At 38.7% G+C, this 27,528-nt stretch overlaps 1 protein-coding gene across 6 annotated transcripts in view; it reads left to right on the plus strand.

The window, feature by feature from the left end:
- The window catches only part of Myo61F (Myosin 61F), a 283,730-nt gene that overhangs the window by 226,968 nt on the left and 29,234 nt on the right, over window positions 1–27,528 (plus strand). For 5 of the 6 annotated variants that reach the window (XM_071695382.1, XM_071695401.1, XM_071695411.1 and 2 more), the window contains 8 exons: window positions 5,411–5,549; window positions 10,067–10,298; window positions 10,485–10,715; window positions 12,371–12,548; window positions 17,074–17,176; window positions 17,637–17,764; window positions 22,942–23,163; window positions 23,972–24,001. In XM_071695382.1, the coding sequence (XP_071551483.1) occupies window positions 5,411–5,549; window positions 10,067–10,298; window positions 10,485–10,715; window positions 12,371–12,548; window positions 17,074–17,176; window positions 17,637–17,764; window positions 22,942–23,163; window positions 23,972–24,001 (1,263 nt within the window). The remainder of the gene's footprint in view (window positions 1–5,410; window positions 5,550–10,066; window positions 10,299–10,484; window positions 10,716–12,370; window positions 12,549–17,073; window positions 17,177–17,636; window positions 17,765–22,941; window positions 23,164–23,971; window positions 24,002–27,528) is intronic. The other variant, XM_071695373.1, reaches the window with a different exon arrangement.

A 27,528-nucleotide genomic window follows, 5' to 3' on the forward strand; every position in this document is an offset into this window, starting at 1 on the left:
ATTCTTTCCACGTGACCAAACCATTTCAAAACCCTTTTCTGCATTCTCAACCTCACTCTTTTTATTACCACACATCTCTCTTACCATATTATTACTTACTCGATCAAACCACCTCACACCACATATTGTCCTCAAACATCTCATTTCCAGCACATCCACCCTCCTCCACACAACTCTATCTATGGCCCACGCCTTGCAACCATTTAACATTGTTGGAACCACTATTCCTTCAAACATACCCATTTTTGCTTTCCGAGATAATGTTCTCGACTTCCACACATTCTTCAACGCTCCCAGAACTTTTCGCCTCCTCCCCTACCCTATGATTCACTTGCGCTTCCATGGTTCCATCCGCTGCCGAATCCACTCCCAGATATCTAAAACACTTCACTTCCTCCAGTTTTTCTCCATTCAAACTTACCTCCCAATTGACTTGTCCTTCAACCCTACTGTACCTAATAACCTTGCTCTTATTCACATTTACTCTCAGCTTTCTTATTTCACACACTTTACCAAACTCAGTCACCAGCTTCTGCAGTTTCTCACGAATCAGCCACCAGTGCTGTATCATCACCGAACAACAACTGACTCACTTCCCAAGCTCTCTCTGGTAAATATGTATTTATATTTAGTTATGGTTATATCTATGGTGTTTATAGGTAGGTGTTGTATGCTTTGGGTTAGGCATTTTTAAGCCACTCTAATCCACAGAATTGGAAAATCAAGATTATGGATGATAATGTGTATAACTACTTTTTGTTTAAAATCCAAATGAGTTTTAGTTACCCTGTGGGGTATTTGTAGAACTAGGCTTAGGATTGGCTACCAGTTTTAATGTTGGAAAACTAGGAAAACTCAAAGACCATAATCTATCTAGGTCTCTAGGCTGCTGGATTTAGGATGTTGTACTTGTAGTAGACCCATACAGATGGTTGATTTATGGATTATAGACAGATACATTTAGTTCCATCTCACGTTCCCAGGAATTTCACCAAAGAAGCTATTATCTGTATGAAAGAGTGAAACTATCAACAGGTAGTGGTTTAACACAATCCTGAGATTAAACAAGCCAGTTAACCACCCTGATGTTATTTCTGCTCTCTTTTCCAATCTTGCAACCTCTCAACACTCTTTTCCAGCCTTGAAACATCTGATAATTAGAAAATTAAGTGATATGACAATTCAGCTTCCTTCTATATCTAACACCTCATTTACCAAAATTGATTTTCATTGATTAACCACAAAGCTTAATTCTTCCTTTTGTTAACACTTCCCCAAAGTTGCAAAGTAATTGTTGAAAAAATTGGTTTAATTTTTTGCATCCACACCAGTTTTTCATGTTTGTTGCACGGAAAACAGTTCCCACATTTTGCAGAGTGTAGCTTTTAAGTCTCTCTTGACAGTGTCTTGGCATGTGTCATTTTATTCTTTCACTGTAGATATTTTCATAAAGTTCATCTATATGTTTTGATTGTTTGAATTTGGGAGCTTTACTCGTTCCTCTACTTTTTGTTACCACTGCATCATTCATGCCATATGTTTACCGATATTATTCTCTCTGTCAACTTTTTTTTGGATGGTATTGCAGTGGAATTTATTAAGAAAGGGGGTGACTGTATTGTTGACTGGTTGGTAAGGTTATTTAATGTATGTATGACTCATGGTGAGGTGCCTGAGGATTGGCGGAATGCGTGCATAGTGCCATTGTACAAAGGCAAAGGGGATAAGAGTGAGTGCTCAAATTACAGAGGTATAAGTTTGTTGAGTATTCCTGGTAAATTATATGGGAGGGTATTGATTGAGAGGGTGAAGGCATGTACAGAGCATCAGATTGGGGAAGAGCAGTGTGGTTTCAGAAGTGTTAGAGGATGTGTGGATCAGGTGTTTGCTTTGAAGAATGTATGTGAGAAATACTTAGAAAAGCAAATGGATTTGTATGTAGCATTTATGGATCTGGAGAAGGCATATGATAGAGTTGATAGAGATGCTCTGTGGAAGGTATTAAGAATATATGGTGTGGGAGGCAAGTTGTTAGAAGCAGTGAAAAGTTTTTATCGAGGATGTAAGGCATGTGTACGTGTAGGAAGAGAGGAAAGTGATTGGTTCTCAGTGAATGTAGGTTTGCGGCAGGGGTGTGTGATGTCTCCATGGTTGTTTAATTTGTTTATGGATGGGGTTGTAAGGGAGGTAAATGCAAGAGTCCTGGAAAGAGGGGCAAGTATGAAGTCTGTTGGGGATGAGAGAGCTTGGGAAGTGAGTCAGTTGTTGTTCGCTGATGATACAGCGCTGGTGGCTGATTCATGTGAGAAACTGCAGAAGCTGGTGACTGAGTTTGGTAAAGTGTGTGGAAGAAGAAAGTTGAGAGTAAATGTGAATAAGAGCAAGGTTATTAGGTACAGTAGGGGTGAGGGTCAAGTCAATTGGGAGGTGAGTTTGAATGGAGAAAAACTGGAGGAAGTGAAGTGTTTTAGATATCTGGGAGTGGATCTGTCAGCGGATGGAACCATGGAAGCGGAAGTGGATCATAGGGTGGGGGAGGGGGCGAAAATTTTGGGAGCCTTGAAAAATGTGTGGAAGTCGAGAACACTATCTCGGAAAGCAAAAATGGGTATGTTTGAGGGAATAGTGGTTCCAACAATGTTGTATGGTTGCGAGGCGTGGGCTATGGATAGAGATGTGCGCAGGAGGATGGATGTGCTGGAAATGAGATGTTTGAGGACAATGTGTGGTGTGAGGTGGTTTGATCGAGTAAGTAACGTAAGGGTAAGAGAGATGTGTGGAAATAAAAAGAGCGTGGTTGAGAGAGCAGAAGAGGGTGTTTTGAAATGGTTTGGGCACATGGAGAGAATGAGTGAGGAGAGATTGACCAAGAGGATATATGTGTCGGAGGTGGAGGGAACGAGGAGAAGAGGGAGACCAAATTGGAGGTGGAAAGATGGAGTGAAAAAGATTTTGTGTGATCGGGGCCTGAACATGCAGGAGGGTGAAAGGAGGGCAAGAAATAGAGTGAATTGGAGTCATGTGGTATACAGGGGTTGACGTGCTGTCAGTGGATTGAAGCGAGGCATGTGAAGCGTCTGGGGTAAACCATGGAAAGCTGTGTAGGTATGTATATTTGCGTGTGTGGACGTGTGTATGTACATGTGTATGGGGGGGGGGGGGTTGGGCCATTTCTTTCGTCTGTTTCCTTGCGCTACCTCGCAAACGCGGGAGACAGCGACAAAGTATAAAAAAAAAAAAAAAAAAAAAAAAACTTTTTTTCTCTGCTTGTATTACCCTCCCTGCAGTTCTTTCCCCTTACATGTAGACTAGAGCTTTTTAGCAATAGGAAACCTTTGCCTTATGTCCTATGAAGTGTATGGCAAGATCTACAAAGACATGAGGGCCTGTCAGTATATCTAAATGTGTTTATATCATGCACATGTCCCTTAGCTGCTCACTAACTAATTATATATATCTATAGTGCCAGTTCCCAACTGGAACTCCCTCAAGGTGGTGGCAACAGCAGTAGTCTCCATAACTAGTGAACTCTAATACCATTTCTTAGTTTACTAAAAAAAAAAAAAATATGAAACCAGTCTAGAAATTTTCTGACAGCTTTACATTATATTCATAGACCCCCTTGCCTTGCTTGCAGTCAGGTAATGTGTAAAGTCATTATAGTCATACAGGGAAGCTGAATGCCTGTTCTTATTCATCTTCCTGTCAGAATGCCCATCCTTGAGGGCTCTTCAAATAGACCATCTCATTACCGTTATGTATTTGTTCAAAGCCAAAATTCTCCGAACATCATTATTATCTATTTCACATTAAAAGACTCCACTGCTGTATCCTTGTTACTTAACTCTCATGAGAAACATTTATTTCATACAATGATGGTAAAAGAGACCTCACGGGTACTAGTTGATAGATATGAAGGCCTGAGAATTTTAGGTGGTATGTTTGATTGTTAATTTTGTTATTCTAACTGGTTGGCTTGCAGTTTTCTTAATCAAGGTTGGTAAGGTTGGGAGTTACCATATATACACATTACCCCAAACATGAAAGTTACATTCATGAAGAGTGGGGTTTTGGGGAAATTTGCTAAGGGTAAAGTGAATACCTTGTGGGAAAATTGGATTATGGAAACTAGAATATTTATATGATCAAGACCCTACAGAATAATATTGTACATACAGCACGAAATCAATTTTAAGACTTTCATAGTTACATGATATGATATGGGGAAGTAAAAATCACAGAGCCTACCAGCCTCTTAAAGTTAAAAGGTGTTCATTTTGAAACCTGTTGTTCACTGTTGTAAAGATATTTTTTGTGCTGTGTGTACCTGTATTTTATGAATGAATATGAAGGAAACTCATCTTGTGTGTGCATGTTCTGTTCTGGTATGGTCAATTGAAGCTCTGGTGAGCATATAGCATTTATGATTGATTGATTAATTTTGTAAAGACAGCTCAGAGGTGTTGCATGCTTGCTTAAACACTGCTTGTCTAGTATTATTAATTTTTTTGCTAGTGTCATTATTTTTCAACTTCTTTCTTCTGCCACCTGGAGTGTCTATTCCTTTGTCTGAGATGATAGTTATATGGAGATAGAATGATAGTGATTAGAAAGGGTAAGAACTTCTCAGGCTATTTGAGTGTAAACTTGAGTGATTGAGTTGCAGCATTGGAGCCAAGCAGTGAACCACAGATAAGACCAGTCCAGAAAATTTGTGTGTGATCAAATTTTAATCACCTTAGACAAAAAAATGATACATTCATTTATTTGCTTATAATCAAATTTATGTTCAGAAACTTTGATATCGGAGTGTTATGAACGTATCACTTTGCTTGTTCGAGTTGATCTTTCCTAATTCCATTAGATTTTGCATAACATCAGTTTTCTAATACTAAATTTTGCTTTAACTTTCCTTTTACACTTATTACTGTTATGTTATCAGTATCTAACATTTTGATATCCTTGGCTTATTCATAGTATTTTGGATGAAAAAGGCAAATGGACTGATTTTTATTTTATTTTATTGGCTTCATTAATGGAAGATATGAAAATAGATCAACAGAAACTAGAGTCTGTAAGTGCTTCACTTTATTGAAAGTTCAGGTGGGGACTGATGTGTGAATATGTGGGTTGCTGCGGCTTTGTTAGAAGGAGAATGACATTGTACCCAAGTATGGCAAATTATCCATTTACAGTGTCTTCAGACATTTTGGAAGTGAATGAAAATAAGTGGATTTTTGGACTGCCCAGGTATCTTTAGGAGAGAGAACTTTCTTGTGAAAAATGCTGAATTACAGGTCGTAAGTACTGACCTTTTTCCTATAACACATGGACATTCTTACATCATCCTTGATAAACTTTATGTTGGTTCAGTAGTTTATGAAACATTATTTACTGTATTCTAAATCAGGATGAGCTGTTGCGAAAGAGAAGGCCAGACACTGCTGCCACACAATTCAAGAACAGTTTGGTTGAACTGATGTCTATACTCATGAGCAAGGAGCCTTCATACATTCGCTGCATCAAACCCAATGATGATAAACGATCATGTAAGTGATATGATGTCTCTTTTATGTAGTTTTTATGGATGGATGTCACTGAGAGATGAATAATTGATCAAATTGTTGTTGTATATGATTTTCTGAATCTGTAATGATAAAAATTCACAAAGAAGATTTTGCAAATGAAAATTTGTTTTGATTATGATCAACAGCTAATGAATATAGACATGACCATCACTCTGTTTTGAATCGGAATATGATTTAATTCCTCTTTTATGCTTTCATCCTTATGGCTGGGGGCATAGAGTAATCTGAGAGGATTGTGTACATGTGTGTCTTCATAGACATCTGTTAAGCAATGGTAAGCTGGCCACATGCATACTTGTGCAAAAACATATTACCATTAAGTTGTGGTTAGATTTTGCATCCAGTTTAAGGTTTATGTTTAGGCATGAGAAACAGTTCTTACTCTTTATATTTTTTTTTTGGTTGTCATTTGCTTTTAGTTAAATAACTGATGCTCTATTCAGTTCTTTGTGTCAGTGCTAGTTTTAGTATACTCATTTAGCATGGTATGAAACTGTTTTCACTGATATATATATTGTAAAAAAAGATTTTTTTTTAAATTAGGTTCTGTGTTTATAATTAATTGTGAGATGAAAAGCAGTCAAACAAAAGATAGTTTAGCTTTGTTTGAAAAATGGTATAGGTTGAAGTTATGTTTCTTATTTCAGATTAATTTTCATTACATAGAAAATGCTACTTTACAGTTCATTATGTATTGTATATTGACTGTATTATGCTGAGTGTCATGGATAATGAGCACTCCTTAGCTTCCCAGGAAGTTAAGCAAGCTACTCTTTTACATGGATATCTATCTCCTAAGATATTGCTCAGAATTTATCACTACAGCATTGTCGGATGAATTTATTTGCAATTTTACAATTGAGTAAAGGGAATATTAGTTAATACATTTCTTTTTTATTATGCTTTGTTGCTGTCTCCCACGTTAGCGAGGTAGTGCAAGGAAACAGACAAAAGAGTGGACCAACCCACCCACATACACATGTATATACATTGTATATACATACACGCCCACACACGCACATATACATACCTATACATTTCAACCTATACATACACACATGTACACATTCATACTTGCTGCCTTTATCCATTCCCGTTGTCACCCCGCCACATGAAAAGGCACCCCCACGAGTGCATGAGGTGGCGCTGGGAAAAGACAACAAAGGCCACATTCATTCACTCTCAGTCTCTAGCTGTCATGTGTAATGCACCGAAACCACAGCTCCCTTTCCACATCTAGGCCCCACAAAACTTTCCATGGTTTACCCCAGACTCTTCACATGCCCTGGTTCAATCCATTGACAGCACGTCAACCCTGGTATACCACATCATTCCAATTCACTCTATTACTTGCACGCCTTTCACCCTTCTGTATGTTCAGGCCCCGATTGCTCAAAATCTTTTTCACTCCATCCTTCCACCTCCAATTTGGCCTCCCACTTCTCTTTCCCTCCACCTCTGACACATATATCCTCTTTGTCAATCTTTCCTCACTCATTCTCTCCATGTGACCAAACCATTTCAATATGACACCCTCTTCTGCTCTCTCAACAGCACTCTTTTTATTATCACATATCTCTCTTACCATTTCATAACTTAATCAAACCACCTCACACCACATTTTGTCCTCAAACATCTCCTTTCCAACACATCCACCCTCCTCCGCACAACCCTATCTATAACCCACGCTTCACAACCATATAACATTGTTGGAACCACTATTCCTTCAAACATACCCATTTTTGCTTTCCGAGATAATGTTCTCGCCTTCCACACATTCTTCGCTGCTCCAGAACCTTTGCCCCCTCCCCCACCCTGTGATTCACTTCCGCTTCCATGGTTCTATCCACTGCCAAGTCCACTCCCAGATATCTAAAATACTTCACTTCCTCCAATTTTTCCACATTCAGACTTACAGCCCATTGAACTTGTCCCTCAATCCTACTGAACCTAATAACCTTGCTCTTATTCACATTTACTCTCATCTTTCTTGTTTCACACACTTTTCCAAACTCAGTCTTCACCTTCCACAGTTTCTCACACAAATCAGCCCCCAGAGCAGTATCATTGGTGAACAACAAATGACTCACTTCCCAAACCCTTTCATCCCCAACAGAATGCATACTTGCCCCTCTCTCCATATACACACACATATACATACACGTGCACAGACATATACATTTGTACACATGTACATATACTTGCTTGCCTTCATCCGTTCCCGGCACTGCCCTGTTCCACAGGAATCAGCATCGCTAACCCCTGCTTCAGTGAGGTAGTGCCACGAAAACGGACATATTTGGCCTCATTTGTTCACACTCTGTCTCTAGCTGTCATGTGTAATGCACTGAAATCACAGCTCCCTATCCACATCCAAGCCCCACAGACCTTTCCATGGTTTACCCCGGACATTTCACATGCCTTGGTTTAGTCCATTGACAATACGTCAACCCTGGTATACCACATTGATCCAATTCACTCTATTCCTTGCATGCGTCTCACCACCTCCAATTTGGTCTCCTGCTTCTCCTTGTTACCTCCACCTCTGACGCATATATCCTCTTTGTCGTCCTTTCCTCACTCATTCTCTCCATGTGTCCAAACCATTCAACACGCCCTCTTCTGTGCTCTCAACCACACTCTTTTCATTGCCACACATCTCTCTTACCCTTTCATTACTTATTCGATCAAACCACCTAAAACATTTCATTTCCAACACATCCACCCTCCTTCGTACAACCATATCTATAGCCCATCCTTGCAACCATGGAATACTGTTGGAACTACTATACTATTCCTTCAGACGTACCCCCTTTTTTTGGTTCCCAGTGAAGGTTGTTTTGTGGCAAGGGGCGTGTGTTAAATTTGTGTGTGGATGAGTTGGTTAGGGAGGTAAATGCAAGAATTTTGGAGAGGGGCAAGTATGCGGTCTGTTAGGCATGAGAGGGCCTGGGAAATGAATCAGTTGTTGTTTGCTGATGATATAGCACTAGTGGCTGATTCGGATGAGAAACTGCAGAAGTTAGTGACTGAGTTTGGAAAAGTGTGCGAAAGGAGAAAGTTGAAAGTAAATGTGAATAAAAGGAAGGTTATTAGGTTCAGAGGGGTGAGGAACAAGTTAGTTGGGGTGTAAGTTTGAATGGAGAAAAATTGGAGGAAGTGAAGTGAATTTGATATCTTGGAGTGGACTTGTCTGCAAATGGACCCATGGAAGCAGAAGTTAGTCATGAGGCAGGGAAGGGGTTGAAAGTTCTGGGAGTGGTGAAGAATGTGTGGAAAGAGAGAACATTATCTCGAAGAGCAAAAATGGGTATGTTTGTAGGAATAGTAGTTCCAGCAACATTATATGATTGCAAGACATGGGGTATAGAGAGGGTTGTACGTAGGAGGGTGGATATGTAGGAAATGAAATGTTTGAAGACAATGTGCGGTGTGAGGTGGTTTGATTCGGGGCCTGAACATGCAGGAGAGTGAAAGGCGTGCACAGTATAGAGTGAAGTGGAATGATGTGATAGACTTGGGTTGACATGCTGTCTGTGGACTGAACCAGGGCATGTGAAGCATCTGGGGTAAACCATGGAAAGTCTGTGGGGCCTGGATGTGGTTAGAAGTTGCAGTTTCAGTGCATTACAAATGACAATTAGAGAATGAGTGTGAGTGGATGTAGCCTTTTTTTTGTTCTGTTTCCTTGCGCTATCTCGCTGACATGGGAAATGGCGATCAAGTATTATGATAATAATGATAATAATCATAATAATGATTTTTTTCTATTTTGTGGCATACTTGTTCTCCCTTTCCTGTAGTGGTAAAGTAGCACTGAGAACAGATGAAAACTGGCCTCATTTGCTCACATCCACTCTAGTTTCCTGGGTCTGTAACCTTGCTTTACTCAGTGTCATTCTTTACGATGTGCAGCTTGCCCTGCAAGAATTCTACTGCTGCCAAAATGAGTTGATCTAATTTTCCACATTTACTTCATACTGTAGCACACTGCTACTAATATTCTGTTTATCAGCATAGTATTAGAGTTTCTGTTAGATCCATGACTGTTATTTCTTATCACTATAATGCTAATAATGCTCAGTTTTGTCTCGTTAGCTATTCATGGCAATATCCTCATGGCTGAAGAATAATTGAAGAATCCATATGTAATTGTAGTGTTAGGAGGCCTTGGCATTTCTGCCACCATTATAAGTCTACTAAAATTCAATTTCTGGATCAAAAACATCGATCATTGATCTGCACAAGTCCCTTTTATGCAATACAGCAGATTTACAATTGGTCTAATTAGAGTGTTAAATCCCTTGTGATATATATGTATCATCAGGGGATTAGAGTGTCAAGGGGTCAGAAGTTGCGATATATATATGTATCATCAGGGGATTAGAGTGTCAGGTGGTCAGAAGTAAAGGTCTTGTATTATATAACCAGTGAATTTATTACTGTGCAGTTATTATGTATGAATTTCCTTTTGTCAGATTACTTTGATGAAGAACGTGTAAGCCATCAGGTTAAGTATCTTGGTCTAATGGAAAACCTCCGGGTGAGGAGAGCAGGATTTGCATACCGCCGTGCTTATGAAATCTTCTTGGCAAGATACAAGTCAATCTGTCCTGCTACGTGGCCACATCATCATGGGCTAGCAAAGGATGGAGTGAAAGCCATTGTTCAACATCTTGGCTATCCCCCTGATGATTTCCGCTTAGGAGAGTAAGTCACATGTTAACATTTCTTTTTATTAACTTTTTTTGTCATAACACAATTAGAGGGTCTAACGTTTGAGACGACATTACATATACTGTATGTTAGACATTGGCTAAAGTGCATTTTGATTATGAAAATTCAGAAAATAAAGTTATTTCCACTCTGAAATGAACTATTGTCCTCATTTTTTAGGACCAAATTGTTTATCCGCCTTCCAAAGACACTGTTCCTGACTGAAGATGCTCTCCAAATCCGGAAGGGTGAATTAGCAACTATGATCCAGGCTAAGTGGAAAGCTTTCATGTACCAGAGGAGGTATGAGAGGATGAGAGCAGCTGTAACGACTGTAGCCAAACATTGGAGACGCGTGGTTGCTCAGAGGTTGCGTGCCCGCAGGAAATGGGCTGTTGGAGTTGTGCGAGCGTGAGTTTTAAGTGTGAGGGCTGTTTGTATTTATGATACCATTATAAGCTCTAACAGCTGATATAAAAGTGTATTGTGATTGATAACGTTTAACGTATGTGAGAAATACTTAGAAAAGCAAATGGATTTGTATGTAGCATTTATGGATCTGGAGAAGGCATATGATAGAGTTGATAGAGATGCTCTGTGGAAGGTATTAAGAATATATGGTGTGGGAGGAAAGTTGTTAGAAGCAGTGAAAAGTTTTTATCGAGGATGTAAGGCATGTGTACGTGTAGGAAGAGAGGAAAGTGATTGGTTCTCAGTGAATGTAGGTTTGCGGCAGGGGTGTGTGATGTCTCCATGGTTGTTTAATTTGTTTATGGATGGGGTTGTTAGGGAGGTAAATGCAAGAGTCCTGGAAAGAGGGGCAAGTATGAAGTCTGTCGGGGATGAGAGAGCTTGGGAAGTGAGTCAGTTGTTGTTCGCTGATGATACAGCGCTGGTGGCTGATTCATGTGAGAAACTGCAGAAGCTGGTGACTGAGTTTGGTAAAGTGTGTGGAAGAAGAAAGTTAAGAGTAAATGTGAATAAGAGCAAGGTTATTAGGTACAGTAGGGTTGAGGGTCAAGTCAATTGGGAGGTGAGTTTGAATGGAGAAAAACTGGAGGAAGTGAAGTGTTTTAGATATCTGGGAGTGGATCTGTCAGCGGATGGAACCATGGAAGCGGAAGTGGATCATAGGGTGGGGGAGGGGGCGAAAATTTTGGGAGCCTTGAAAAATGTGTGGAAGTCGAGAACATTATCTCGGAAAGCAAAAATGGGTATGTTTGAAGGAATAGTGGTTCCAACAATGCTGTATGGTTGCGAGGCGTGGGCTATGGATAGAGTTGTGCGCAGGAGGATGGATGTGCTGGAAATGAGATGTTTGAGGACAATGTGTGGTGTGAGGTGGTTTGATCGAGTAAGTAACGTAAGGGTAAGAGAGATGTGTGGAAATGAAAAGAGCGTGGTTGAGAGAGCAGAAGAGGGTGTTTTGAAATGGTTTGGGCACATGGAGAGAATGAGTGAGGAAAGATTGACCAAGAGGATATATGTGTCGGAGGTGGAGGGAACGAGGAGAAGAGGGAGACCAAATTGGAGGTGGAAAGATGGAGTGAAAAAGATTTTGTGTGATCGGGGCCTGAACATGCAGGAGGGTGAAAGGAGGGCAAGGAATAGAGTGAATTGGAGCGATGTGGTATACAGGGGTTGACGTGCTGTCAGTGGATTGAATCAAGGCATGTGAAGCGTCTGGGGTAAACCATGGAAAGCTGTGTAGGTATGTATATTTGCGTGTGTGGGTGTGTGTATGTACATGTGTATGGGGGGGGGGCCATTTCTTTCGTCTGTTTCCTTGCGCTACCTCGCAAACGCGGGAGACAGCGACAAAGTATAAAAAAAAAAAAAAAAAAAAAAAAAAAAAAAAAAAAAAAACGTTTAAGCTGTTTGGAGTGTTTAAAAAGAAATTTGATTGCTACAGTATATTTCATTTTATTTCAAACTACAGTAATCTATGATGATCTTAACTCATCATGTGTGTTTTGATGATTTTACAAACATGATGAGTGTAAGGAAAAAGTTGATGTTAACTAGTGAATTTTTATGAACTCTGCTAATTTAGAACTCTTAAATAGGTTTGTGAAAGGATTCATCACTCGTAATGAGCCTGTCAACCCCACAAATGCACGGTTCCAGCAGTTGGTTAAGTGTGAATATCTGCTAAGGTTGTCAAAGTCCCTTCCAAACAGTGTACTGGACCCTCGATGGCCTGATGCTCCATCGACCTGCACTGAGGCCTCAAAAATCTTACATGTAAGTATTACATGATGGAATTTCAGAGCAGACAGGAGGTAAATTTTTACTCATTGAGTTGCCACCAAGTATATTTGGTACCTTTAACTACCCTTTTATCCTTCATGCTTTAGAAGGTGAATGAAAGGGGGATGTATATATATACCTTTTTGTACACTATGGAGGAAAGAGTTGTACACTCACAGGACAGCCTGTTTGTAATTATATAATTTTATACAGTATAGGCAGCGAATTATGCACTCATGGGGCCCTGTTTCTTAAATTCTCTTTCATCACTTTTGCCTGAAATAGTTATATACTGCTGGAATTTTCAGGCTCATTGATTTTGTGTTCCAACCATCCATCACTGTTATATTAAAACAGTACATATATAATTATTTTATTACAATACAGATACACCAGAAAAGGAATAAGAAATATGAGCCATTTGTCTTGGATGTATACTTCTATTGCATCACTTACACTTAAAATCATTTCAGTTCTAACACATCTTTAGCACTGTATATTAATCAGTTGTACATAATGATAGTTCATTTCACTTCAGACACATCAGAAAAAAAGACAAGATTTTCAGATGTTTTTTTCTGGACACATATCTATTTGCATCATAAATGAATGGTCATTTTCATACTAACATCAACACCACATTTGTGTTTAAAAAAATGATAATTAATTGCACACTAAGCAAATTTCCAGCCATATGAGGTTGGAGGTCAAAAAGTGAAAAATGGTGGTGGCAAAATATGAGAGTGAAGGTGGGGAGTAAGTGAGTTGTGACCACACTATTTCTAGTTCCCCTTCCATCCATCCCATGCTTGTTTGCTCCACCACTAACTCTCTTAGGTTTGGTAACTACCTATTTGAAGTGTATAGTGATGGAGTCTTACACTCATGGGGCTCCTTCTCTTGAGCATTCTTTACTGTCTTACAACTTCTTAAATTTTTGTATGTTATCTGCTGTAACCATGTTGATTTGTGTTATTCAATTCATCCACCACTTTAGAATTACTTCTTTACATCTTTTTCAACACATTTGTTACTTGATTTCATGTTATGTCCTCTGGTTGCTCTGTCCCTGCAAATCTCAAAGAACTTTTCGCTGGCTACATCACTGATCTGTTTTGAAGACTTAAAGGTAGTGATTAGGTCACTTCTCATTCTACTTTCTTCCAAGATGGGCAAATTTAAAGCCTCTGGTCATTCTCTTTAACTGAACTCTCTTAATTTTGTTACCATCTTTGTTGCCCTCCTCTGAGCCATTGCTGTTAGCTCTCTGTCCTTCTTTAGTTGTGGTAACTAAACTTGAGAAGCATATTCTAACTTTGGCCATATCTGGGATATGAACAGGTTGCTGAATATTTCCTTAACCATATACTTGAAAGCTGTTGTAATGTTTGGCAGCTGACATTTTATCTCCTTGACTACTCTCCTAATGTGGGACTTTAGTGGCAGGTTAGGGATGATGTTGACTCCTAATTCCTTCTCACACACACAGTTCTGCTAGATGATAATCATATTGAGTCCTTCTTTCACTTTTCCCCATCTTTGTTACCTTACATTTGCTTGAGTTGAACTTCATTAGTCATGTATCAGACAAACTTTCGAGTCCAGACAAGTCCCCTTGTAAGTTGATGCAATCTTCCTTGCTTTTCAGTTCCCTTATGTCCTTTGCATAATCTGTAAACATATTCTGGTAGGTGTCCTTATCTTTAGGTAAATCATTTACATAGATAGAGAAGAGTAAGGGTCCCTGTGACACTGTTAGTCATCTCGACTTGTTTGAAGGCTCCACTGATGTGTCCTTTGTTCCCTTCCTTTGAGATAATCTCTCTCCATTGAAGGAGTCTCCCACTTGTTTCAGCTTCTTTGCCAGCCATCCCATGCTGTACAATGTCAAGTAGTTTCAAGCAGTCCAGACACAAACAAATCATCCAACCTTCCCATTTGTCTAAGACAGAGCTAACTCTCTCCTAGAAATGTAAGAGCTTTGTTGCATGGGACCTCCTTTCTCTCAACCCATGCTGTCTCTCATTAGGTAATTTCTATGTAGTAAGTCATCCATTTGCTTTCTGATTATCTTTTTGAGAACCTTGCAAACCACGCTCATCAGTGAAAAACCAGTCTTTAGTTCAGTGCCTGTTCCAAGTCTCCTTTTTCGTAGATAGGTACACTATGAAGTTTATCTTTTTTCCATTCTCATGGCCCTCTACTTCTTTCCAGTGACATCTTGAATATTTTTCAAGAGGTTTATCTAGCATATCTGCACACATCTGCAGTTTATATGGTGAAATTTTTATCAGGACCATGAGCCTGATCAGGATCAAGACCTTTTAGTAATAGAAATATCTTTTATAGATAACTCAGTGTTTCCAAATACCTCCCCATCCTATCTCACAAGTTAAGGGCTATAGGGTCTTCCACCTTTGAACTTCTTGTTTATTTCCTCACATATTCTTATGTCAACCTGTACAATTCTTTCCTTTGAATTCTTTGCTTGATTAACTGCTCTTTAACTGACATTAACTGACAGTCTATTCCTGATGAATTTTTTGAAAAGTTTTGGATTTGCTCCTGCCTTACCCACATTACCCTTTTCAAAGTTTCTTTCCTTATCTTGATGTACTCATTCCTTGCTCTCTTATATCTTGCATGCACTGACTGGTGGGGTGCCGTATGTTTTTTCACTTATGCACACTTCAAAGCTACTAAGCTTTTTGGCATGATTTATTAAACCATCCTTTCCTGTTTCTTACCATTCCTTCTGTAGTTTCCATGATTATATCTTCTCTTTATGTCTTGTCTCACCTCTGCTGTTTTTATATCCTCATTTACTTTGTAGTCAGACTTAAGCATTTTATGATCACTGTTTCCATTTGGTGTATCATATAGAGTATAGTGAAGATAAAACCTGGAAATAATGGTGTAACAGTCTCAACCTTATGTGTTTACTGACATTGTGGTTTCAGAAATTATCCTGTTAACTCAAAAAAGTTATTGCCATGACTCACTGTCACCATCCAAATCCTAGTGAGGGAATGCACCATGCTTCTTTACATTCTTCTTTCATAAAAAAGGCTACAAACGCTGCCACTTCTAATAAAAATGCTATTCATGAACTATGTAGATTAGGTTTTGGAATTTGCGTGATCATCTAATTGTAAGAAAGCATCTCAACGTCATTTTATTTAGACATTAAGTTCCCCAACTTCCCAAGCCATATGACCTATATTGAAGGTGTTACATTTTCTTCAGTATGATAGTGTCCACAACAATGTTTCTATTGAAAACCTATTCAAGATCAATTTTCTTCATGGCACTGGCATCAGTCAGTGAAATTCCACACCATGCCTTGATATTAGAAACAACAATTTTCTTCAGGCTTTAGAATTGACACTGGTACAATATATTCAAGATTTGGGTTGTGAGTGAGACAGCTGCCTTCAGACATCATAATATTTCCTTTGTCAATTGGATAAACCCAGTTTAATCATTTTTCCATGTTCAGAATGGCTAATATGAATTTTTTTTTTTTTTACTTCATGGTTAACTAGCCAAGAAGTTCAAAAGAGGATGCTTGGACTTATGATGTTAGACAATAGGCCTCAGCACTGTCACATCGCAAAGGGCTTTTTTTTTTTTTTTTGTTTCATACTTATTCACTGTGTCCTGCAGTAGTGAGCTAGCATCAGGTACAGAGGAAAAAATGGCCTCATTCATTCACATCTGCTCTCTGCTGTCACATATAATGCACTAACCCAGACCCTCCTATCTGCAGTCACACCCCATAGATATTTCTGTGGTTTCCTTGATGCCCCTTATATACTATATCCCTCTAAAATCACTTCCCTTTGCACGCCTCACACCCTTTTGCTTGTTTAAGCCCTAAACACTCAAGGCAACGTTTACTCCATACTTCTGCTTCCTATTTGGTTTTCCCCTTTCCTTGTTCCTTCCACTTCTGATATGTATACCCTATTACTCATCCTCTCCTCACTTAAGGAATGTCCAGAAAGAAATGGGGTGATGTGGTTTTTGGAGCTTAGTGAACATATTCACTGCCCCGTTAATTTTGATGCCCCATGTATTTCATTGCACCAACTCTATGATTTGCCCATTTAGAAGATTGAAAGGCTTTATAACCACCCACTATTTTGATAGGTTTTATAGAAGTTAATCCTAATTTTTGTGTGGCTATGGTTTAATTTGTTAAGTCCTGATGAGATGATTCCTTGATAGAGGAGAGATGAGGATTTGAAGAGTTATAGAACCTTTCACCTCACAAGTAAGCTTTGTGAGTACTGGTGCAATTGGATCTCATCCCTGTGTCCTCTACTTTTTATCCTCCTTTTATGAACAGTCTTTTTGATCTCAGTTACAGATGATTTGTACTCCTTTTTCCAAAATCCTTGATCTGTGTGTTATAATTTATACATACATTTGTTGATAGCAGTTAATCCTATAATGCTATTTTGTGTACCTTATATTACCATAATTAATTTGTGTCTGTTTCTGTTTTACTCTTCAGGGGTTTCATCGTACATACTTAGCTCGAAAATATGTCAAGGCTCTACTGCCAGAAAAACGAGTCATGTTTGAGGAGAAGGTGTTGGCTGAGCAGCTTTTCAAAGGTGAGTGCAAATAAACTGATAAACTGGTTGGGGAAATTTAGATATTGAAATAAGACTAGAAAGTAATGGAAACTGCTGTTGTTGCACTTTTGCTTTATTTCTATTTATCTCTCTATATCCATGACAAAGAGAGTCTGAAAAAGTGAACTCCAGTGCTGCTTCTTAGTTTTTAGTGCCTCACCCTTAACAGGCCATTGGCAAAGGGCAAGTCTAGCAGTGTTTGCAGAGGCTTTATGACTACATTATTTTAATACAGTAGCACTGTAATGTTTTATATAGTGAATAGTTTACTATGCATGTTGATTTGATTACTTTAAAAGTATCTTTTCATCTGATATTCATAGTCCCGAGATGCATTTGAAAAAGAAGAAAAAATCTCTCATTAGTATCATGCCATTATTTACAGTATCATGTATTAAGCTTATATTGTTAATTATTCTCCTGATCAAACAATTTTCAGGAAAGAAAGTGAGTTACCCTCAGAGTTTGCCAAACTGGTTTGTAACATCAAGACTGGACCCAGCAAGTGAAAGCTTAAGGAAGACTGCATTTGAGGATATAATCAAGATGACAGGAGAGAAAACAAAGGTTAGGGTGATTCAGAGACTCTTAATACTTTATTCCTTATCTGTCTGTTATCGTTCATTCTATTCTCAGTTTTCATTGCTACTTCATTAGGCATGGTTCCATTTGCTGCAACTTTTCTGATTCATCTGTTTTTTTAGCGATTGCTTGACCCATCTTATTTCACCTCTAATGTTTTGTTTTCCTACTTCATCTATTAGAATTCTTTTTCCATTATCAAATGCTATAGTGAAATCAGGAAAAATAACAGCTGTTCTATTTCTTTTCATTGGAGTTTCATAAATGTGTCTGCGATGGACAAATAGTTGAGTTTATGATGATTGCTTGGTACAAATCCATGTTGGCCTTTATATCAATAGTCGTTTTTAATCAAATGTTTCAGTATGAGTTTTTAGTACTCTTTCAAAACTAATTTTTTATGATGTTAGAATAAATGGTATATATTGTTAAGCTTAGAAGCTTTGTTTCCTCAGTAGCAGCATGGATTTTATTATTATCATCTTTGTCTTCTTAGGGAAAATAGCTTGTATTCCATCTGGTCCTGGTGCTGAGTTCTCCATAAGTTGGTCTCTTGTGTTACATACTTTTACATTTGATATAGTATCTGTAATGGGATTTTTCATTATGGTGAGAAAGAATACTACTTAAGTTTTCCTGCATGAGTGGTAGGAATTGGGGGGCTAGAACCCTCCCCTTTTTGTATTTCAGTTTCTAATTGGTATGGTAGAGTAGAAGTCAACTGGGGAATTCTCATGCTCCTCAAAGGCTCAGGCTGGGGTGTCTGAATGTAGCCAAGATAAGAAAAAAATAAGGAGGATGTTTGAGGAAAGAAACCTAGATATTTCATCTTTGAATGAAACAGAGCTCAAGGCTAAGGGAGAAGATTAATTTTAGAATATTTTAGGGGTAAAGTCAGGGCTTGGTGTGAGGTGAAGAGCTAAAAAAAAGGGTAGCATTTTTACTGAAGCAAGAGTTGGGGAATGTGTGAGTGAAAGGAAGTGAGCTTCAGACTTTTGTGGGTAAAAATGAAAGTGGATTATGAGAGATGGGTGATTGTGATTGTTAGCATTTATGCACTTGGCCAACAGAAGAATGATAGAGTTGAATATTCTGGGAGCAGTTGAGCAAGCATGTCAGGAACTTTGATGTGAGAGATCAGGTATTAGTGATAGACAAATTGAATACTGTAGTGAATGATATGGGAGTTGAGTGTTAACCTAATTAGGGGTATGGGGTATCCATTAAGGTGGAAAAAATTGTGAACAGCTCGTGGAATTGTGTGCTAGTGATTGGGAATACTTGGTTAAAAAGGAGAGACATACATAAGCATATGTGGGTGAGTAGGAAAGGTCATCTGCAGGCATTATTGGATTATGTACTAATTGATTGGTGTGCTAAAGAAAAGTGTAAGATGTTATTTCTGAAAGAAGTTAAATGTGAAGATGTTAGAACCCAAATTACTATAGTGAGAGGTTGAAATGATGTAAAGGCTGCCTCTGAGGTATTTGGTACTGTAGGTGTAGTTTATGTAAACCATGGTGAGAGAGCTTGGGAAGTGAGTCAGTTGTTGTTCGCTGATGATACAGCGCTGGTGGCTGATTCATGTGAGAAACTGCAGAAGCTGGTGACTGAGTTTGGTAAAGTGTGTGGAAGAAGAAAGTTGAGAGTAAATGTGAATAAGAGCAAGGTTATTAGGTACAGTAGGGGTGAGGGTCAAGTCAATTGGGAGGTGAGTTTGAATGGAGAAAAACTGGAGGAAGTGAAGTGTTTTAGATATCTGGGAGTGGATCTTTCAGCGGATGGAACCATGGAAGCGGAAGTGGATCATAGGGTGGGGGAGGGGGCGAAAATTTTGGGAGCCTTGAAAAATGTGTGGAAGTCGAGAACATTATCTCGGAAAGCAAAAATGGGTATGTTTGAGGGAATAGTGGTTCCAACAATGTTGTATGGTTGCGAGGCGTGGGCTATGGATAGAGATGTGCGCAGGAGGATGGATGTGCTGGAAATGAGATGTTTGAGGACAATGTGTGGTGTGAGGTGGTTTGATCGAGTAAGTAACGTAAGGGTAAGAGAACGAAGAGCTGGTTAAGGAAAAAAAAAAAAGGGAAAGCAGAATGAGAAGGCAAATTTTCTAGAAGATTGAAATGCATGGAGTGCAAAGAGTGTAGAATATAAAGCCTTGAATATGAAAGTTAGAAAGATAGTGTATACGCATAAAAGGAAAGCAGATGAGGATCTTCGGAGTAACAATAAAGTCAGAGGCTGGTGAGAGGATAAGAGCAAAGGAAGGAGTAGCACTACTCCTGAAACGAGTTGTGGAAGTATGTGATAGAGTGTAAGAAAGTAAACTCCTGAGTGATATGGGTAAAACTGAAAGTGGATGGAGAGAGTTGGGTGGTTATTGGTGCCTATGCACCTGGGCATGAGAAGAAAGATCATGAGGGAGGCAAGTGTTTTGGGAGCAGCTGAGTAAGTGTGTTGGCAGTTTTGATGCACGAGACCGGGTTATAGTGATGGGTGATTTGACTGCAAAGGTGAGTAATGTGGCAGTTGAGGGAATAATTGGTGTACATAGGGTGTTCAGTGTTGTAAATGGAATTGGTGAAGAGCTTGTAGATTTGTGTGCCGAAAAAGGACTGGTGATTGGGAATACCTGGTTTAAAAAGAGAGATGTACATAAGTATACATATGTAAGTAGGAGAGATGGCCAGAGAACATTATTGGATTACATGTTAATTGATAGGCACATGAAAGAGAGACTTTTGGATCTTAATGTGCTGAGAGGTGCAACTGGAGGGATGTCTGATCATCATCTTGTGGAGGTGAAGGTGAAGATTTGTAGAGGTTTTCAGAAAAGAAGAGAGAATGTTGGGGTGAAGAGAGTAGTGAGAGTAAGTGAGCTTGGGGAAGGAGACTTGTGTGAGGAATTACCAGGAGAGACCAAGTGCAGAGTGGGAAAAGGTGAGAGCAAAGGACGTAAGGGGAGTGGGGGAGGAATGGGATGTATTTAGGGAAGCAGTGATAGCTTGTGCAAAAGATGCTTGTGGCATGAGAAGCATGGGAGGTGCGCAGATCAGAAAGGGTAATAAGTGGTGGGATGAAGAAGTAAGATTATTAGTGAAAGAGAAGAGAGAGGCATTTGGACAATTTTTGCAGGGAAATAGTGCAAATGACTGGGAGATGTATAAAAGAAAGAGGTAAAAGGTCAAAAGCTAGGTGCAAGTGGTGAAAAATAGGGCTAATGAGAGTTGGAGTGAGAGAGTATCATTAAATTTTAGGGAGAAGATGTTTTGGAAGGAGGTAAATAAAGTGCGTAAGACAAGAGAACAAATGGGAACCGGTGAAGGGGGCTAATGGGGAGGTAATAACAAGTAGTGGTGATGTGAGCAGGAGATGGAGTGAGTATTTTAAAGGTTTGCTGAATGAGTTAGATGATGGAGTGGCAGATATAGGGTGTTTTGGTCGAGGTGGTGTGCGAAGTGAGAGGGTCAGGGAGAATGGTTTGGTAAACCGAGAAAGGTAGTGAAAGCTTTGCAGAAGATGAAAGCCGGCAAGGCGGCAGGTTTGGATGGTATTACAGTGGACTTTATTAAAAAAAGGGGGTGACTGTATTGTTGACTGGTTGGTGAGGATATTCAATGTATGTATGGCTCATGGTGAAGTGCCTGAGGATTGGCGGAATGCATGCATAGTACCATTGTACAAAGGTAAAGGGGATAAAGGTGAGTGTTCAGATTATAGAGGTATAAGTTTGTTGAGTATTCCTGGGAAATTATTCGATCAAACCACCTCACATCACATATTGTCCTCAAACATTTCCAATACGTCCACTCTCCTCTGTACAACCCTATCTATAGCCCATGCCTCGCAACCGTATAACATCGTTGGAACTGCTTTTTCTTCAAACATACCCATTTTTTCCCCCAAGATAACATTCTCTCTTCCCACACATTCTTCGTCACTCCCAGAACCTTCGCCCCCTCCCCCACCCTGTGACTCAATTCCTTTTTCATGGTTCCATCTGCTGCTAAGTCCTCTCCCAGATACTTAAAACACTTCACTTCTTCCAGTTTTTCTCCTTTCAGACTTACATCCCAGTCAACCTCTCCTTCAACCCTACTGAACCTAATAACCTTGCATTTATTCACATTTACTTTCAACTTTCTCCTATTACACATTTTCCAAACTCAGTCACCAACCTCTGCAGTTTCTCACATGAATCAGCCACTAGAGCTGTATCATCGGTGAACAACAACTGACTCACTTCCCAGCCCTCTTATCTGCAACAGACTGCATACTCACCCCTCTCTCCAAAACATTTGCATTTACCTCCCCAACCACCCCATCTATAAGGAAATTGAACAACCATGAGGATATCACACACCCATGCTACGGAAAACCATTCACTGGGAACCACTCTCTCTCCCCTCTTCCTATTCGCATACATGCTTTACATCCTTGGTAAAAACTTTTCACTGCTTCTAGCAACTTACCTCCCACACCATATACTCCTGAAATCTTCCACAAAGCATGTCTATCAACCCTATCATATGCCTTCTCCAGGTCCATAAATGCTACATACCAATGCATTTGTTTTTCTACGTATTTCTCACATAAATTTTCCAAAGCAAACACCTGATTCACATATCCTCTACTGCTTCTGAGTCTGATGCTCTGTAAATGCCTTCACCCTCTCAATTAATACCCTCCCATATAATTTCCCAGGAATACTCAACATGGGAGGGTATTGATTGAGAGGGTGAAGACATGCACAGAGCATCAGATTGGGGAAGAGCATTGTGGTTTCTGAAGTGGTGAAAGTTCACTTTTTACTTTTGTTCATTGTTTAAGGATACATATGAGTGATTTGAGAAGTTTTAGGCTTGAATCTGATCTCCCAATGCATTGGGAACTGATTTAGGATAAATAGGTCTCTGAATGTGCATAGGGGGATCTGGTTCAGTGCATCACACATAACAGCTAGAGGATGGATTTGAGTAAATGGGGCCTTTTTTTCCTTTCTTCCTGCTGTTACCTTGCTAATGAATTTTCTTTCCCACATTTTACTGGTATTTAAATCTTTTCTTTCAGGCAACATTTATACCTTTCAATGATGTATATTTTTTCAGACAACTTTCATACCTCTCAGTAATATGTATTTTTTTCTCTAAACAACACAGTACTGTGTGCCATGCACCAAATATGATCGTCATGGCTACAAACCCCGTGATCGCATTTTGATTCTAACGTCTGGAGCTCTTTATCTGTTAGAAGCTAAAGAAAACAAGCTGAAGCAAAAGCATCGATTCTCCTTGAAGGAAGTGCAAGGTCTCCATGTGTCTCCCAACACAGACAATCTGCTACTAATACAGATTCCTGTGGAAAATGCTAAGAGAGATAAGGTATGGCTTTTATTAAAGTTGGGTGTACTTTAGTCAACTTATGATGCTTTTTATGATTCTGAAAGTAGCAGAAATATACTACATGTACCTGGGCAGTTATATATCATAAGATAATCAAGGGTTCTGATATTAACATGGAACTACTCAAGAATAAGATGTGGTGGTGGCTAAGAAGAATAGTAAACATTTTATAAGAAATATGGTAAAGGTAAAAGTTTAGCTGAAGTTGATACACAAACTAGACAAGATTATGGGTCTATTTTTATGAGAAGATTGTCCACAAGAGAAAGCAAGGCAAAGGTCATGCTGATGGGAGGTGGAAGATTTGGGGAAGTATACATTTTAAACTGAGATGGTTGTATGAATGCGATATACATTTTAAACTGAGATGGTTGTATGAATGAACACAAAGTACAGAAACTTTGCATGGGGATGCCTGGATAAATATGGATAAATATGAAGGTTGCAGCTTAAGAAGATATGAAGTAGGAAAGGTGGCTCGAGTCCTCTTCATGATGAGTTGTATAACATCAATATTACAGTGTGATTAAAGCATCTTAAAAAACATATTAAAATGTATGTTTACTTTAAGTATATTTTCACAAAAATTAAGGATATTACTTGCAGAATCATAAGCATCGATATTTGTGGAACACTTGGGTTAGAATGAAACTGTGGCTATTCTTATATTTACATTTTGATACTATAATGTCAAGTATATTTATCACATTTAAAATAATTGATTTGCTGATGCTAATATTTATATTGAAAAATAATTGAAAATAATCACTTTTGTTGCATGCTGTAGAGTGCAGTTGCTTGTGATCCTAACCCAAAGGTAAGAAGAAATATTAATGTAAAGCTTCCAGCATGTGGAGAGCAGCATGAATAACTTGCAAGTGCACCTTTATCATCTCCAAAGCATTTGATAGATTGTGGCACAATTCTTAGCATACCAGATTTGCTTTCTTTGGCTTTTCTGCTTCTATGTATTCTGTAATGCATGTTTTTATACCCAATCATTCCATCTGGGTAGTAATTGATAGAGCGATGTCTTGCCATACCATATCTATATCGTTGTACTTCTGTTCTGTTGTATTACTTATCCTCTTTCTTCTAACCGTGGATGATCTTTCTTTTTTCTCGAATACTATTTACTCTTACAGTGATAACTGCACTCTGCATACTTCAGCTCACTTCCCTTCCATCTTCACTCTTTCTCAATCTCTATCTGTGTATCTATCTAACTATCTATTTATCTGTCTATCTCTATATCTATATATATCTGTCTGTCTGTATCTTTGATGTTCATTCCATTCAGGAACTCCCTCAACGGTTGGCAAAAGAGTCTCCATAACTGGTGAGCTTTAGCGCCACTACATAGCCTCTAGTGCGTCGCCCTTAACAGGCCACTGGCGGAGGGCAGCTCTAGTGCAGTGCTTTTTGAGGGTCTTACTTAATATTCTTACTTGCTTCTTCTAACTAATTTGTCTATCTTATGTTCCTGTCAAATGATCAGAACTACTACTATTACCTAATGCTCCCACCTTACAATTCTCACAATGAACATATTTCTTAATTTGGATCCATGTTTCTTTTTTGAATGGGGAAGCAGACACCTGCTTAAATTCACCTGTGCCAAAATGCAGTTTTTGCTTGCTTATGTTTCTAAATCTCATTCATTTCTTACTATTCAGTTTCAAGGCAACACAATTGAACCCTGCTGTAATATGAATGTGTTGGGCCTAACTGTACCTTCCACTTTGTCTTGGAAGCTCCATGTAATAGGTAATGCAGCTTTTCTTGTGAGCTGCTATTCCACACTTACAGGCACCTTATTTGCCCCTTTATAGAGTGCTCACATATCTAAGGTGGCTTTACTTCCACTTCTGTGTTAGTTAGAGTGATGTTGTAGAATTTGCTTTCATATCTCGTTTCCCTTTTTCCTAAACATTTCACTCTTTAGAGTCAGGTCTACAAACACCTGAGGAGTTGAAGCTAATTCTTCCTGCATTCTTGTGTTCACTTACCTGTTAGCTTACCTTTCATTTGAGACAGTCATAATTTGGGCATCTGCTGAGAACCACAAATGAAAATAAAGTTAAGGATTATTTATTCAAAAGTTATATAGAATTAGTGTGCTTGAATAATGTCTTCACTTTGTACAAATAGCTTTTTGGTGTTCTATAAATATTCATGAGACAGTACTTTGACATTGTTATTTACATAAATTTAAAATCTTTAAGAAACTGATTTAAGTCAATCCAGTTTATAAATAAAAGTTTTCATTTATACTCACAGGTTTCATATACATTATATGGAATTGCAAAAAATAAATTTTTTGGTATATTCACGTGCCTTAGACTCACTATTTTATATCCATCATAGTGTATTCTTTCAAACAAATGGTTTTCATTGGTGTAATACTTGTAAGTTGCATGACTCATTAGAAATGGTGAATATCCAAGTTGTTAAACCACTTTGAGCTTCTATTGCACTGGTCATATTTTGCTGGTCTTTCCTGATATTCCCAATATAATCACAGATTATATTTAGGTAAAGGAGCTTGTTAGAATTCATAACAAAAGACAAAGGAATTCAAACCAAAGGCCAACTCTCAAATAAAGAAGTATAGTATTTCCTTGGATGGACAACTTAGAAATTTCATAATCCACACACTTACACACACACACAAGTAATACAAACAGCATACATAAGTTTAAGAAGTTGTATGGTAGTAGAAAATGTTCAAGAGATGGAGTTCAATGAGTGTAAAACTCCCTCCCCTTACAGTTTAATAGGTAATTTCTTGAAGATATATTGAGGAACTGAGTAACTCATTCATATGTGTTTTCACTATAGCCATACCAATGATGAGAGAGAAGACTGTGATTTTCAAGGTGTGTAAGAATGTGGGGGTTGAGGATAGATTCAAAGACTTTGGAAATGGTAGATGTCAAAGCAGTAGGATGGTAGTTAGAGGGGTCAGAATGGACCCCTTTCTTAGGGATGGGATGTATCAATGCATGTTTGCTAGGAGAGGGGAAAGTTTTGGATTTTAAGCAGAAATGGAATAGACGAGCAAGCACAGGTGTAAGTTCAGAGGCACACTTTCAGTACATGGGGTTGGATGCCATCAGAACCATAAGCCTTGCTTGTGTCCAGAGAAAGAAGCACTTTTTGACAGTCTGAAAAGAGATTACAATAAGAGGCATAGGATTAGTAAGAGGAGCATCAGGGGTTGAAGGAATGTTAGAGTCACTCATGGTGGAGTTAGAGGAGAAACGGGAACTAAAGAGAGTTGCTTTGTCAGTGGGAGAGACAGCTATAGTACCGTCAGAATGGAAAAGTGAAGGAAAAGGTAGTGACAGAAGTTGTTAGAGATGCCCTTAGCCTGAAAGACCTATTAGTGAATGATGACGAGAGGTTAAATTTGTGAAACATCTGTGACATGGCTAGTAAACAGTTCTTCAAGAAATGTAGGGGAACAGAACAGCCATGGGATATGTTGTGAAATTAAGCAAGAAACTTGTTAAAGTGGATGTGAGGAAATACTTTTATAGTCTGAGGGTGATGGATGAAGGAATAGATTGACTGAAGACATTGTGAATGCATACATCATGCATAGATTTAAGAATGTTAAAGAGATGGGGACTTGTGAATGCAACACCCTGTCCCCCTGCAGAATAGATAGATAATTATACACACAACTGTGTCAGGGTAGACAGTTTTTGTTTTATGATGGTACTCATATCTTGAGCTGTATAATTGCTGCAATTTTATTATGCATAGTACATGTTTACTGCAAATTCTGACTTAGTTTCAAAATGTATGCATTTCATGGCACTGTTCTCATTTTCCAAGATTGCACATGCTTAATGCACTGTCTAGCAGTGTTTGCTGTTATGAAAATTTTCGTTGCATGGCATTATAGTAGTGTTATGATCACCATCCTTGGATACTGAAGCAGTAAGATTGTTTTTCATTCAAAATTTTTAAGATATTTCGGTACAATTGCATGATCCCTGCAAGAGCACTGTTTTATGAATGTTACTTTTATGCACTTTGTGTTATAAAGATATACATATACATGTACAGTTGAATGTGTTGCTGGTCTTCCCCTGCTTCAGGTTACACTTCAAATGAAAGGGTCACTTCAGATGAGGCTCTATCATTGTTAGTTGTCAAAAGGGAGTACAGTCTCATCAAAGAACTCATTTTGTCCTTGCCACTGAGTTAAGCACAACCTTGAAGCTGCAGGAGCCCTGGCTAGGGGTTCTTGGGTAGCCCTAGGACCCCTTTGTGAAGAGGGTCTTGGTGTTGTATGATAATATTTGCATATATATTATTTGTAGAGGTTAGTGG

Source organism: Panulirus ornatus, chromosome 4 (assembly GCF_036320965.1).
Source record: "Panulirus ornatus isolate Po-2019 chromosome 4, ASM3632096v1, whole genome shotgun sequence".
In the NCBI taxonomy this organism is placed as follows: Eukaryota; Metazoa; Arthropoda; class Malacostraca; order Decapoda; family Palinuridae; genus Panulirus; species Panulirus ornatus.